The 15485-nt window shown below is 34.9% G+C and overlaps 1 protein-coding gene across 1 annotated transcript in view; it reads left to right on the plus strand.

Annotated features, from left to right (window-relative positions):
- Window positions 1-1143: 1143 nt before the first annotated feature.
- The window catches only part of LOC121867154, a 31392-nt gene continuing 17050 nt past the window's right edge, over window positions 1144-15485 (plus strand). The window contains exons 1-6 of the mRNA XM_042366911.1: window positions 1144-1227; window positions 5838-5948; window positions 11441-11524; window positions 12746-12900; window positions 14174-14311; window positions 14657-14828. Coding sequence (XP_042222845.1) covers window positions 5838-5948; window positions 11441-11524; window positions 12746-12900; window positions 14174-14311; window positions 14657-14828 — 660 coding nt within the window. The 5' untranslated portion in view covers window positions 1144-1227. The remainder of the gene's footprint in view (window positions 1228-5837; window positions 5949-11440; window positions 11525-12745; window positions 12901-14173; window positions 14312-14656; window positions 14829-15485) is intronic.

The following is a 15485-nucleotide window of genomic DNA, read 5'->3' on the forward strand; positions in this document are numbered from 1 at the left end:
AGAGTGACAATACTTTATTGAAACGTGTTTTACGGCATACATTATTAAAGTTATGATTTTATTATTGCTCTTCAACAACTAAGGTCTGTAAGAGAATTAGAAAACTCTTGGTGTTATTAATGAGATGACAGGAATTAAAAAGAAAACAAGATTTAACTTAAAAATTCTATAGTGTATCATGAAATTACACTTTAGATTTACATTTTCTTTGTTATGCTTAAACTGATACGAAGCAGCAACCGCCCCTGAACCACTAGATGCAGGTCTATTCTTTAGTTTACCTCTTGCTGAGCACCAACAAACCTGATGTAAACCTAAACTATCAATAATATTATAGTGTACCAAAGGTTATCTTGTCTTTGACAAATTTACTTTGATTAAGGTCAGCGAATCCTTAAAGCTTTTATGAAATCAAATAAATAAATAAAAGCTATGCATTGATTATTCAAAGACAAACGGTAGTATAGTACAGTTTGAGAAATCAATACAATGATTATATATATATATATATATATATATATATATATATATATATATATATATATATATATATATATATATATTGCCCTTGTATCAGAGGCTTTAAGTAATGCTTTACAGTTCTACAAGTTATCAAGGCTACTCGGTAAACAAGCTAGGTGGTGTCATGGAAAAAAATGAACGGGATACCACTCGCTATCATTGATGGATGTTTTCTGCCATGGGTTTCATTTTCCACAAGAAGGTCCGGTGTGTATGTACAAATAACGAAACCACTACACAGCAGTAGAAGTGTGTGTGTGTGTGTGTATACACAGCAGTAGTAGTGTGTGTGTGTGTGTGTATACAGAGCAGTAGTAGTGTGTGTGTGTACAGAGCAGTAGTAGTGTGTGTGTGTGTGTGTATACAGAATAGTAGTAGTGTGTGTGTGTGTGTGTGTACAGAGCAGTAATAGCGTGTGTGTGTTACTTTACCACTCACAGGCTCTGAATCAATGTGAACATGTATGCATATTGTAATTTTTTTACTGAATATATATATATGTTTATCAATCTATCTATCTGTCAACAAATGTTCTTGAAAGGGATTACTACGATGTGTTTGAATCAAGTTCGTTTGAAGTTGTTTTATTGTGTTGATTCATATTATTGGTTCTCCCCGCAGGCAGCGGCGCCACCGTCCATCCGTCCACCCCTTCAGTAACGGCAGAGTCGTTGTAGGGAGAAGTGCTGTTGCTAAGGACAGAAGGTATTTACATTAATTCGCTGTGTTTCTAGTCTCCTGCATGACAACCTTTTCTAAAAATTTTACTAGTGGGAGTTATGCTAGCGGTACTACCAATGGGTGGGTTTATTTGGTATATTATATTGTTAAAAGTGGAATATAAGAGGGTGGCCAAGGCTACGTGACGGGCGGGAACTGCTCCATGGCCGACAGCAATCAGCTGTTTAGTAAAAAAGTTTCATGACCGATATAAAAGTATATGTATTTTAAACAGAAGTACTTGAGTTTGTTTTTTAAATCAGTGATGGATTTACTGAGGGCTTACAACTACATTATTGAATATAAAATGATCCATGCTTATTTGAGCGACCCAATGTTAATAAAAGGGTTACATCATAACCCTCAAACAGGATGAAACCTTAAATATGCTTTTATGAAACCTCATACTTTCACCTTCCTTGATGCTTTCTAGCAGTAAATATGGAAGGACGTAATTAATGATATTCAAATGCTGTTGTTTTAAGAATAAGAAGGTATTATGCAACGCAACTTCTATTTTTGGAGTGTTTAAGTGGGAAAATTTTGGGTGTGTTGTATAAACTGGAATTTATATTAATTGAGTGCCGGTGTCGGGTAGAAGTAAATACCTTTGATGCCAGAAGTCAACAGTACAATATATACGGTGGGTTACCACTATTTTCTTTATATCTTTTGATAGGCTCTCCACTTAGATGCTTGTTGTTATCAGAAAATTCTGGGGTAGCTGGAAAAAAATAAAGTGATAAAAATTAGGTATTATTGCGTTTACACACCGTTCATTCCTACCACTAATCTATTATCATATTCGAATAAGACGTCTAATTATAAGATAATTTGCATCTATCACATTACGTGGCCAATCAAAAGCGTTTTTGCTTTTGGAACCAATTAAAATGGTTTTGGGTTTAATTCAGAGTATATTTGGCCCAATCAAAATCGAGTTTTATTTTGGGTCTCATATTTTGAAATTCAAGTTCAGTTCCTACCATGGAAGTCTGCGATGGATATCACAAAGTATATGGAGCTGATTGCGAGTTTTTGGGAAAAAAAACGAGGAAACTATAGCATTTTTTCGATCGCATGGTTCTTCCAACCCCAGAAAAGTGTACTAAGAGCAAGACTGAATGTAAATATTGCAAAGACCAACATATGTGGCGTTGTGTAAGAATCCCAGAATGCAACGACGAACAAGAACCAGGCCAATAAGGTAAGAAATAGGTGATTCCATCATATGGTGAGAGTCAGTTAAGTTAGGTTAGGTTTTTGTTTTTCTAGTGTTTTTTTTGTGTATTTTTTAGTCGCTTAGCCACTTTTTTTTCGGAAAACGTCAAACGAAAAAAAATCGCAAAAAACCCCCGGCTAGTTTCCGCCAAAAATGAAGGTCATATTCGGTCTAAACACACACAATTACACTAAAAAAAATGTATTTTTTACTTGCTAAATGTGAATGGTGTGACAATGCAAATTTACCAAAAATTATGTTTTTAATCTCCTTAGAAAGACCATTTTTGGTTGACTGTTTGGTGATAGACTTTAAGAGCTGAATTATTTATGACCACAGAAGGCATAAACCAGCCAAGCATTTAATAATTTATTTTTTTCAAGTTTTTGTTTATCAGTGTACAGTATATAATATTATGTTGTCTGTAGTCAGTAGGGTTTAGCACAGTTGGCAGAGCCTGACCAATACTATCGCTAAACAGCTGGCTTTTCTTTTAGGGTTTAAAGTATATACTGTATTGCCATAAGTTCACATTTGTTTTGCTTTTCCTAACCCCCAGCTTTGTATTTTATGCATTATATGAATGTGTCTGAAAACTATTAACAAATAAGCATAGCTAGAGGAGACGGATAGAGCTAACCAGAAATAACTTATAGAATTGAACCAAAATTTCTGGAGATAATATTTGTTTGCTACTGAACATGAAAATGAGAATGCACTGAACTTGACTTAACCAACCCAACTAAACAAACTAACTTACCTAACCTTACCTAACTTCCTAGCTGGGGGCTCTGCATAAATTAAGCAAAAAGAACTTAATTTGATAGCTGGTAACAATGGGAGGAACTATCTTGAAGTGGCATGGTTTAATTTAACGTTTTTTTGTGGCCGTGAAAGTGCTGTACACTTGGACCGAGCTGCTTGTTTGTTGTACTGAAACAAACAGAGTGGACAACAATACGAAGGGGACACGGCAGATTTTTTGGAATACAAAGCACGTAGAAACATCATTTTAATGTCATATGGTCAGGTTTTCCCTTGTGTATTACCCCATAATTTCCCTCTTCCTTAATGCCATGCCCACTACCGGTGATTTATGTGGTTGAAAGAGAAAGATAAAAAAATTCTTATAATGTTATTAAAATATAAAGTTGTCTTGTCCATTTTATTAGTTAATATCCAAAGAACAACTGTAGAAACTGAACAGAATATATAAATGCTTTTGGGTGCTAACTGTCTGCCCCACCATTACTATAGTTCTTAATATAGAGGCCCCTAACTTTTATGACTTCTTAAAATGTTGTGTTGATATAAGATATAATTTGGTACACCCCTAGTTTCAAATGTGTCTGAGAAACGGACTGTTAAACTGTACTGTACCTAGAACGGCTGAAGATGTCATATTGACCAATTTTATGAATTGATATTATTTCTTACTTTTTGATTCTTTGATTATAATTACATTATTATAATGGTTTTATAGATCTGTTGTATCATTCATTACATTTCCTACAGTATAATCAAACATGCTTACATAACTGAGTGTGGAATTCCTTCATTCAGAACTGCATTGTCTGCTATAAAGCTGGTGATAACATAACTGTTCATGAACAGCTGTTTTCCCACAAAAGCTAGGTGTCCATTCACTCAGGATATGGCTAACAAACCTGACAAATTTGGTATAAAATTCTGGCTTGCAGTAGATGTCAAGTTAGAGCATCTTGTCAATGGCTTTCCATATCTTGGGCAAAGATGAAACATGTCTGGGCATTGAGTCACTCTGAAAACGTTGTCATTCGCTTTCTTGCTCCATTCATGGATGAAGTAGAAATGTCACAGCTGACAATGTTTTAACATCCTTGACTGTATGGTGTTGATGTTTCAGATCAAATGGTACGCCAGTACTCAATCAAAGCATCATGATGATGGCCAGTGCAAGTATTCTATAACATTTTAGATCTTGCAGCTATCAATACTTTCAAATTCTGTACAAAGAAATAGCAGGCAAAAATATCAGTCGACTAGATTTCATTCTGAAGCTGGCCACAACTCGTAGAGACTCGTATGTCACATGCCAGATTATCTAAAACCACTGTAGTAATGCCTTGGAGAAGAAAAGAGCTGTGATGACAACTATGAAAGCTGCCCAGTAAAGCAAAAGTAATGCCAATGCCAAATCTCAATGTGTAATGGAAATAAAACAATGGATACCCCGGTATTTATTTTGTATGCAAGGAGCTAGTATGTGGTAAGTGTGCTGGCAAGGTTGTCAAAAGGTGTACAGTATTTATATCAACTGTACTGATCACTGAAAGTTATGGGGAATTCTTCACACTTACACAGCTAATGCTAAGCATGCTAGGTGTACATTTTATTTTTATGGGCCGCATCTTTGATTTCAGAATAATTTCTTTTGGAACTACATTTTTAAAAGAAAAACAAATGTAAAGGAAGTCTTCAATAAAGCTGAAACATTATACAGTACAGTACTGTATATTGTTGCATAAATATCCATATACTGTACATTAGACCCTTGCCATTCGTGGGTTTGCGATTTCGACCATTTGCGGCAAGCAAATGGTGGCTAGCTTGCGAGCCTTTTCCTGCAGCGCAACGAGTCACCCCATGCACCCGTAGCATCTCCTCTCCCTCTTTTTGCACTCAACCATTGCCTGTGACACAGCATCTCGTGTTGTACTCTCAAAACTTTAGTGTTTCTGTGTGAAATAGCCCCTAAAAGACTGCCTAGTGTCAGTGCTAGTGAAGTGAAATGTAAAAGGCAGAAGTCAGTGATGACCCTGAAAAAGAAAGTTGAATTATTAGATAAGTTAAAAGAGGGGACTAGTGTTGCCGCAGCTGGTCGGTTGTTTAGTACCTGTGTAGGTAAACAGGAGTGCATTAAGGTAGTATACTGTAAGTTGTTATTTGCGGTTTTGCCTATTCGCACTTTCCTTGGAACCTAATCTTCGTGAATAACGAGGGTTTACTTTACTGTAATATGAAATGCAGTAATTGCTTTTAAACTGACTATGTAATTGGTTAGATTTCTCTAAAAAAAAATCTGTAGCTCATTTTTTCTTAAAGGTCAAAAAAGCGTGACAGCCGATCTAGTGTTAAACAAGACCAAATAGTAGTGATGATACTTTTTGGCTAGTACCAATTGAATTAAATCTCAGTTTATTAATGGTATGTTATCTTTTAAATTGTCTTAATGTACAGTACTCTGCTCTTGGCTAGGATAATAAAGAATTGGTATTAAGACAAACCTGTACTGTATTAATAAATGAATGCATTGTATACACTACTTTATACTATGCTGTAATTAGGAAGTGTGGAAGTTTTATCAATTGCTGTAACCATTCTTTTTATACAGATGTCTCTAGAGAGGCTGGAACTCGATTTGGCACTGAAGCTGGCCTTTGTGGAGAACACTCTTATCAAGGTGGAAGAATATCGCCAACATCTCCAGGAAAATGCACAAAAGGTATTAAATAACTGTTTGAGTTGTATTTACTTTTCATTAACTGTGTCATTGAGGAACTAAATTTTCAGATGCTGTCACCACATTTGGTGAAGGGATCTTAACGCTGAGTAAACATTCTGTACAAACTGTTAATAACAAAATACAGTAACACCTTAACCAATATGGAAATTGGTAACAACTTTAGAATATTTTTGTATACATTGTATGTAGATGATTATAAGATCTTTCTTATATTAATAATCTACTGTACTTTACTGACAGGTGTACACCTTTGTCTTGCAGCAACAGAGGTGGTATATTGTAGATAAGATAAACCTACCTACCTAACGTATCCATCATGGGGTGGAAATGTCTAATTTTTGGTTAAATTTGTTAGGGTTGGTTGGGGTGTTATGTTATCTTGCCTTATTGTCAACATAAGGACATGGTGGACAGCTGCTGTCTCCAGGAGATGTGAAATAGTGTATACACGAAAGCACTTGAATTTTTTTTCCGATAATGTTATCAGCATATACTGTACTGTACAGTACTCTACATGGATCACACGCACCTACAGTGAATTATTTGCACAAGGAGGGGAACAAACATGGCATCATGCACACTTGCATGGAATTACAGTACTGTACTTAAAACTAGTGAGAAAAAAATCTAAATTTTTTTTAATATACAGGTATTATATTCAAGTGGTAAGAAAATTTTCTATAGAAAATTGTCCTAAAGTTGCTCCTTCTCAAGAGTTAGTGTCATAAAGTACAGTTTTACCTTTTATTTTAGTACAGGTATTGTACTGTACAGTATAAGTCAAGTGTACTGTATTATTGTAAAGATAGTTGTAAAATATAATACTGTAGATGAAAAATATATAAAATCATATTGCTGTTCATAAGTACAGTACTGTAATGTGACTGAATTATGGCATGCAGATACAATACAGCACCTGTACATGCTTCATTGACAAACATGCTCAAGTATAATATGTTATCAGTTGGTATCTTTGGGAGATGTTATTTATTTGTGTAATGACAGTCTAGAATCATTCTACAAGTGCTCAACCAACCACTTCATCTTGACAGGTGTGCAGTACAGGTATTGTATATGAATTCTATACTCTATGCAGTTAATAAAGAACAACGTTTGAAAAGTGGGTTGAGAAAGACGAATTAGAATGTTAAAGTGCTATAAAGGCTGCCAGTGCTGTATTATTTAGATGTGTAGTGTGCCTGAACCAGCAACTTGTAAATATTTCACCATTGAAGATAATTTTTATGATTTCTCTCTTCTGAAAACAGAGTACTGTATATGGTTGGATGATCTGGCACTGCCATTTAAATTCTATCTACAGCTATGCAGTTTGTTGGGCAAAGTGGATGTGTGTAGTGGCAAGTCTAACTTGGCAACACTGCTGCCAGTGATGTTAACAGACACAAATGAATAGAAAATTGCTGTACAGTCTTTGTAAATCTTCATTTGTATTAGGAATGTGTCGATTTAAAGTGGCATATACAGTATAATGAACGATTTACACGGTGAATTTACTCATTTACGCGGGTGAAGTATGATTTGTTTATTTACTGAAGATATATATGTTTTTAGCTCATAAAATATGTAATTTACATTGCTGGAATCCTTACAAGATGGTGATCATTTTAAATATAAACATCTTAACATTTGCATTAGACATACAAATTTTAGATGCAATTTAAGGATATCATGAAAATAAGCAAATACAGGTTGTACCTCTCTAGTCCGGCAACCTCGGGACCTGACCGGTGCCGGACCATGGAAATTCACCCTTTTCCTGGATAGATAGTGACTTTTGCTTATGCCTGGAAGCACTAGCACCACTTTCTCTGCGTCATGGTCTCTTTGAAGACATATTGAAGGGTTAAATGTCGTATAGTAGCTTCTCAAATTTCGCGAGTTTTTAATTCTTAACGTATTTTATTGGAACACAAAAAAATAAATAAATAAAAATTTTGACGGCGGAAACTTGAATTTCGACGGGTTTGAACGGCCCGCCAACGTGCAGACGACGTGCATAATCGTTTAAACAGCGTCATTTCTCTTATGTACAAAAGATTCATTATTGTTTATTACTGAATGTCTTTTTTATTGAATTAATGTTTATATGTGCAAAATGAGCAATACAATTCATTAATAATACGTAGAAAATTAAAACACATGAGGAAATGACACAGCATTGTTTTCGTTGATTACAAAACCAGTGACTGACTGGTTCTACATATAAAACTGAAGAAAATAAGACCTTGGTTGTAGCTGTAGTAAAATTAATATGGTTGTTTTAAGTAATGTTATTTAATGTTAATAAATGGAACAATAGAAGTAGCTAACGATAATGGTAAAGAAAAAGAGAGATCGCATATGTAAGTGCGCATGCGCACACGTGAAAACATATCGTCATTACTTTACATAAGAATATGAAAGCAACACTTATTTACTGTTCATATATATTTTAATTAATGTTTCTGAATTTGTTTTTATTGAATTAATGTACGTGTGTGCAAAATTAACAATACAATTTATTAATAATACGTGGAATATTAGAGGAGACGAGACCGCTGCCGGCATTGTTTATGTTAAAGCTTACGAAACCAGTGACTGATTGGTTCTACATATAAAACTGAAGAAAATAAGACCCTGAGTTTAGCTGTAGTAAAATTAATGTAAAAAATGAATATGGTTGCTTGAAGTACCTGTAATGTTATTTAATGTTAATAAATGGAACAATATAAGTAGCTAACCATTAATGGTAAAAAAAAAGTGAGACTGCTCGTATGTAAGTGCGCACATGTGAAAATATATCGTCATTACTCTACATAAGAATATGAAAGCAACACTTATTTACTGCTCATATATATTGAAGGGTTAAATGTTGTACTCTGTATAGACAAGCAGAGAGAGAGATAGCAGCCGAACTGCCGGATGTAAACAAACCTTAATTTCCCGCGGCTTTTTTTTTAAGGGGATTAGCCCACCCGGGAATAGGTCACTGACCCACATTAGGGCCTGAGGGGCAAAAATTTAATACTCCTGTAATAATAATAATAATTCAGATAAGTAAAAAAAAAAAAAAAAAAAAAAAAAAAAAAAAAAAAAAAAAAAAAAAAACTGCCTATCTACCTATTGGACAAACTAAAATCGTTCCGGACCACTGGAGTTTCCGGACCACAGAATGCCGGACTAGAGAGGTACAACCTGTATTTTATCTTGTGCAAAATATATGAAGTTTACATTCAAAATATTCCCTGACCTGCAAGGAATCCAGAAATGTCAATTATATTATTCTAACTTTAGTTTGAGGTATTATTTATTACTAAAATTGTAAATAGTATACTGTTTTCTCCCAATCATTTCTCTGGTAGGGAGGGAAGGTGGGGGGTGAGGGGGAGGGAGGGAGGGACGCAGTGAGCTGGGAAGAGGGGGGGGGGTATTTTGATTGACAGATAGTGTCTAGGTGAATAATAATTTGTTTATTTACTGAAGATATTTGTTTTACCTCATAAAATTCATATAAATTACCCGGCCAGAATATAATTTACATTGCTGGAATTCTTATAAGATTGTGATTATTTTAAATATAAACATAATGGAATTTGCATTAGACATACAAATTTTAGATCTAATTTAAGAATTTTGATTACAAAGCCAAAATGTTATCTTTTGTGCAAAATATATGACATTTATAATCAAAATATTCTTGGCCTTGCAAGGAGTCCAGCAATGTCAATTATATTATCCTAACTTTAGTCTGAGGTATTATTTATTTCTATACCTTAAAATCTAGTGTTTTCACCCAAACATTTCTCAGAAAGGGAGGAGCCAGGGAGCGTGGGAAGAGGGGGGGGGGGGAGTTGAGTCCATTATTTGAATGGACATTAACCTGGCGACTGTATTTCTCTTAAATATTAATTGTGTGCATACCATCATAAAATTTTGATGTTATTTTTACTACAACATAGGTATTAAGTCAGTATTGTGTGAAAAACTGGAGTTTGGGAGTCGGCCCAGTCTCTATTTCAATTAATCCCATATGTTCTGTTATTCCATTTACAGGGTATTAGGAATTGCTTATCAAATGTAGGGTTGTTTTAAGACAGTAGTTTATTGAATGAAAATAAGTTGACATTTCATATTATCTTCATTTGCTTGAGAAGTACTTGCTAATAAAAGCCTGAGATAAGTCAATGCCCTTTGTGTATTTGTCATGGTTATCATAAACAGATTAGATTACAAAGTATCCTGTATAGTAGTTCACTGACATGGAACACATTGAGTAGTTCTGATGATTATTTATAGTTCAAGATAAAATTTGATAATTTTGTTGTCAAGGCTACAATGATTTGTTGTCTAGGTGATATCTCTTTTATTTTTCTTGAGCTACATATTGGAGGAAAATATCTAACCAGAGTATGTTTTGATGTTGGATGCATTTTTTGATAGTCTTTTAAGAGATTGAGCATTTCAAAGCTGTTATATTTTATTTTCTATTTTCTGGATATACAGTATCTAATATTTTGAGATCTAGATTATTTTATTTGTCATGCATTTCATATTTTATTGCTGGATCCCAAACATCTGGTTATTCTCTCATTAAATATTTACTCTTTATCTTTATAGCTACTTGTCAGCGTGTAGACTGTCAAGGTGAAGGCTAGTTATCAGTACACTTTTGTCTTGGCTACTTGCTGAAAATGTAGTCATTGTTTTATTTGGTAGTTTTGGCCATTTGCTTCAAGTAGTGGAGGATATAGAATGCTGGAAATGGCTTCTTTATTGCTAAATCAAGAACAAGTCTTTCCTTTAGTTAATTAAAAAAAAATTTTTTGATTCCTTGGCTGCTTGTAAAGGGCAGTCTTCAAATTACTGTACTGTATAGTATTGTAATTTACAGCTAAGGCATTTGAATTTGTTGATCACTAAGTATTTCAAGCTACAGTACTTCTATGTTGTAAAGAACTCGAACTTAAGAAAAGTAAAAAATTTTCAGATACTTTAAACAGTAATTATGAATGAGTGTTATTGAATGTGTGTGTGTGTGCTTTTGCCTTTGATTCTAGTTAAGAAAATTATATACAAAAAATTCAAGAGGGATATTTTGGCTTGATCAAAATTTGGATCTGTGGTATTTTGTGTATGATGGAAGATGTCAGAACTGATGAATAGAATGGCTGGAGGTATGTTCCATCCTGAGTTGTATAGGATATTTTTTTTCAGCTGAACAGTTTCATGTGTGATACTCCTGTTAACATATTATTGTAATACAGTATTACCATTATAAATTTCCTTTTAGGTTTTCAAGATTTCTGTAGCCTCAGAGATGCTGTGACAAGACTCTTTTTTAGCACATTTGTTTTTGATTCTTGCAGTTAATACATTGTTAAAGATGAACCCAGAATTTTTTTTTTATGTCTAGAACCATGTTCTGTATATTGGAAGTTCTGGTGATAATAAAAACAATGAAATATTTACAGGTTAAAGATGAAATCCATGAGGTTGTTGAGAAACATGTTGGGTCACTAAGAGTGAGGGAGAGACAGTTGGTGCGGCAGGTGGAGGTAAGTACAGTATAGTACTGTATAGGTTTATGTTGCAACTTGTAATGGTTTTACAAGTACAGTAGTTATATTTAATTGTTGTTCTATAATTTGAGAAGATCTAGTGATGCAAGGTTGTCTTAGTTCGAGTTACATACCAACTGGATACTTAAGAATACAGATATTTTATAGCGGCTACTGTTTCAGAATATTTATATGGATAGGTTAAATTGGGGTACAATATTTGTGAAGGAATTTGACTGTTCTCATTTTTAAAGAGATTAGTTTTACAATACTAATGAGATTTATTTTCCAAACCACTGTAAGCCAGGTTATGAAACATTGAGGTGCTCCAATTGATAGTGATGAATCAACCAATGGCACCCAAATCAGATTCTTGTTTCAACATGAAGCCCGACTCTTTCTCTACCTAATATGTACAGGGTTTGTTAATCATCCTTCTTTTGAAGGATGAAGAATAGTGACGATAGTGCAATGATATTATGGTATCCAACAGGCACTCATGCGCCACAATGCCTCAATCCTTCTGTCGAAGGATGACGAATAAACCCTTTATTGGGTAGAGAAAGAGTCGGGCTTCCTGTTGAAACAAGAATCTGATTTGGGCGCCATTGGTTGATTCGTCACTATCAATCGGGGTGCCTCGATTTAGGATTGAGGCATTGTGGTGCATGAGTGACTGTTGGATATCGTAAAATCATTGCACAGACTGGAAGCTGTACCCATTATTAATACAAGTTGTTGTAATTTCTAAGTTTGATGGTGTTGAAAGAGAATTTACGTAGGGGTAAAAAGCAGCCCTGTATTGTTAGTGAGAGGTGAAGAACATCATTCAGGTGGACTGAGTGAGTTGATACACTTTATCCCCAAACTGACTGAGACATTGCTTGTGTGAGTGGAAAAGATAATTGAGAAAGGAGTGCTATAGTATGTTATACATGAGGTACACTCACTACAAAAAGTATCTGCTAAATTTTTCACAAGACAATATGAGAACAGATGAAGGGTTTTGACAACCCTACCGAGACAACAGGAGTTGTAGTGTTCATTTTGACATCCAGTGGACCCAACTTTGCAGATCCTTTCTCTAGCTAGTGTACTTATAGGATTTTGATTGGATTTCTTGTGCTTGCTATATCACATGCTGAGTTTAACCAAATTCTTCATTTCATTTTGTATTTTTAAATTTACTGTACATTATTTGTATGTTTCTTTATTCAGGTTGTCACTGCCCTTCAGACTTGTTTACTTGGAACTCAACAGGCTGGCCTAATGCATGGTAAAGGAGCACTTGTAGCCACACGCGACCTTTTAGAGCGCTGCTCTCCAACAGATACCAGTACCCTGGCCAAGATTAAAGTGGATGACATGGAGTGGTAAGTTAGTGTATTATGTATAGTGTGGTTGGGTCAATTATTAGTATGGTCAACCCCTCACCCCCAATTTATATTCTCAGAGCATTCTCGGAATCATTTATACCAAATTTCAGCTTTGTCTTAAAAACTGTGGCTGTGTTTTTAAGGTGGTTCCACCTTTAGGGGTGGGGTAGCAACCCCCCAAACTCCACCTTCATTACACTTCTGGCATGCATGAGTAACCATTATTTCAAATTTCAACTCTATTATCAAAACTGTATCTTTGCACAGCAAACAAACAAAACAGACTGTGTATTATGTACAGTACTGGTACTATATGAAACTGTCATTCTGGAATTGTCGGGAAACTGCATCCCCCAACCTTTGGCATATTTTACTTATATTCATAAAATTCTTGACTGACATGGTGATATTAATAAAATCAATAGTTTTAGTATAAGTAAAATTCACATAATAATTCAAATTTCTTTTTTTCAGTATAGATCTAGAATATTGATATAAGAATTTGATAAACAACTTAGTGTCTTTAACCCTTAAGCCTCGGGTTTGGGTGCTGCTGGCAGTAACCCCCTCTCCCCCCTCCCCTGCGGGGATAAATCGAGGACAAATTAAGTTCCCCCCTCCCCAACGAAAATAAAATAGGCGGACGTTCCGGAACGTCACCCGGGGCGCGCTGGTCGGACGTTCTGGAACGTCACCCATTGGCCTAAGGGTTAAGTTTAAGATAACGAGCAAAACTAATAATAAAGAACAAATCTAAAGAGCCAAGACTTAATATTGGACAATAGTCACAATATTGAAGTTCTAACTTCTAGATAACATGCACAACCACAGTACAGTGCAATACATATAAAGTAATCATGAGTTGGCAGTTGTACAACCCTCAAGTGTGGACTGAGAAACAGAGTTGTCAACTTAGTGCTATTAGCAACAGAATGAGTTTTAATAACTAGCCAAGTATATATGTAATGAGTAAGAGCTTAAATTAATAAGTTAAGTTAACAAAGGAAAATTAAGACTGGCACTAAGCAATGATTCATGCCTACTGGTTAGTATATAGACCTTTCCAGTGTGGGTGAGTCCGCTGAACTATAAAGTATCGGTAATGGTATCACCTTTGGGATGAGTATCGGTATCAGCACATCTCAAATGTAGTCTGTTGCAGCTAGTGTCAAGGTATAGCATCTGTGTTTTATATATTAATGCCATCTCTCCATTACATTTGTGATTCGTGTACACAAATTGACCATCACAACTTTATGACTTCTTTCAGCTTGAAGAATGTTCAGCCGGTGAACCACGTGTCAGTACAGCTGGATGAGACTGCCCTTAGCTCCGCTGTCTCGGAATTTGGTTCTGTCCAGCTACCGGACACTATCACCCACCACCCATCTCCAGTCATCCCAGCCAAGTAAGTTTCATGCTTTACATATTCTGCAAGAAAAAATGGAATTTAGGGTCCATCAATTCTTTTTTGTGTTTGGATTGGTGTCCTGTTCCATTGATTTAGAATGGAGTATGGTTGAGGGATAGATTAATACACGTCTTAACTTCAATCCTGTCCACACGTATTCTGAAATTTGCCAAAGCTACACTGATGTACAGTATGATAATGTACTTGTTCTTGTGTAAGACAAGCTAATGGAGGTTGTATAATGTTTTAAGTTTAAGTATCATTTTTAATTAATTTCTTTGGTTGATTCTTTGTATATGTTTTGGTAAATTTAATATATTTATCAGAATTAACACATTGTAGAGTTGAAGAATACGAGGATGATGAGCATGATGTGTTGCACAAGAGTGTTGCTGGGGCAGCTTCTGGACCCGACTCTCCTCTGCGCATCACTGTCCAATTTCCTCGTCTGGCAAACCACAATTGGCTTGCACAACAGAAAGAACAAAATTGTAGTCAGACTGCATCTCCCAAGGTTAGTACAGTAAAGCCTCGAATAACGACGGTAATATGTCCTCCAATATTGCAGTGTAAGGTGAATCATCGTATCATGAATTACTATTAAATAAAGCATTAATAATGAGATGCGTTCCCAAGTGTGAACTTTTCATATCTTTTGTGTTGCTTTTTACCCTCTTTTCCCCCCAAACAATAAAATTATTGAAAAATACAAACTATATTCTTTAATGTTTATGAATGCACCTAATACAATATAAAAGAATAATTATATGGCCATTGTTTTTGTTAGTGTTTACACCCGGTACGCTGGTTCTACATAAGAAAATGAAGAAATAAGACCCTGGTTGTAGCTGTACTAAAGTGTAAAAAATGAATATATATATGTTTTAAGTAATGTTATTTAATGTTAATAAATGGAACAATAGAAGTAGCTAACCACTAATGGCAAAGAAAAAAGCGAGATAGATTGTGAACGCCAAAATATATACAGTGTCATTTATCTTAAGAATATGTACAAAAGATTTATTCATTGTTTATTACTGAATATGTATTTGATTGAATTAATCTTTATATATGCGAAATGAACAATACAATTCATTAATACTACATAGAATATTAAAACACAAGAGGAGAAGAGACGACATTGTTGCTGTCAGTGTTTACATCCACATTA

Source organism: Homarus americanus, unplaced genomic scaffold, assembly GCF_018991925.1.
Source record: "Homarus americanus isolate GMGI-L3 unplaced genomic scaffold, GMGI_Hamer_2.0 scaffold6317, whole genome shotgun sequence".
NCBI classification, from domain to species: domain Eukaryota; kingdom Metazoa; phylum Arthropoda; class Malacostraca; order Decapoda; family Nephropidae; genus Homarus; species Homarus americanus.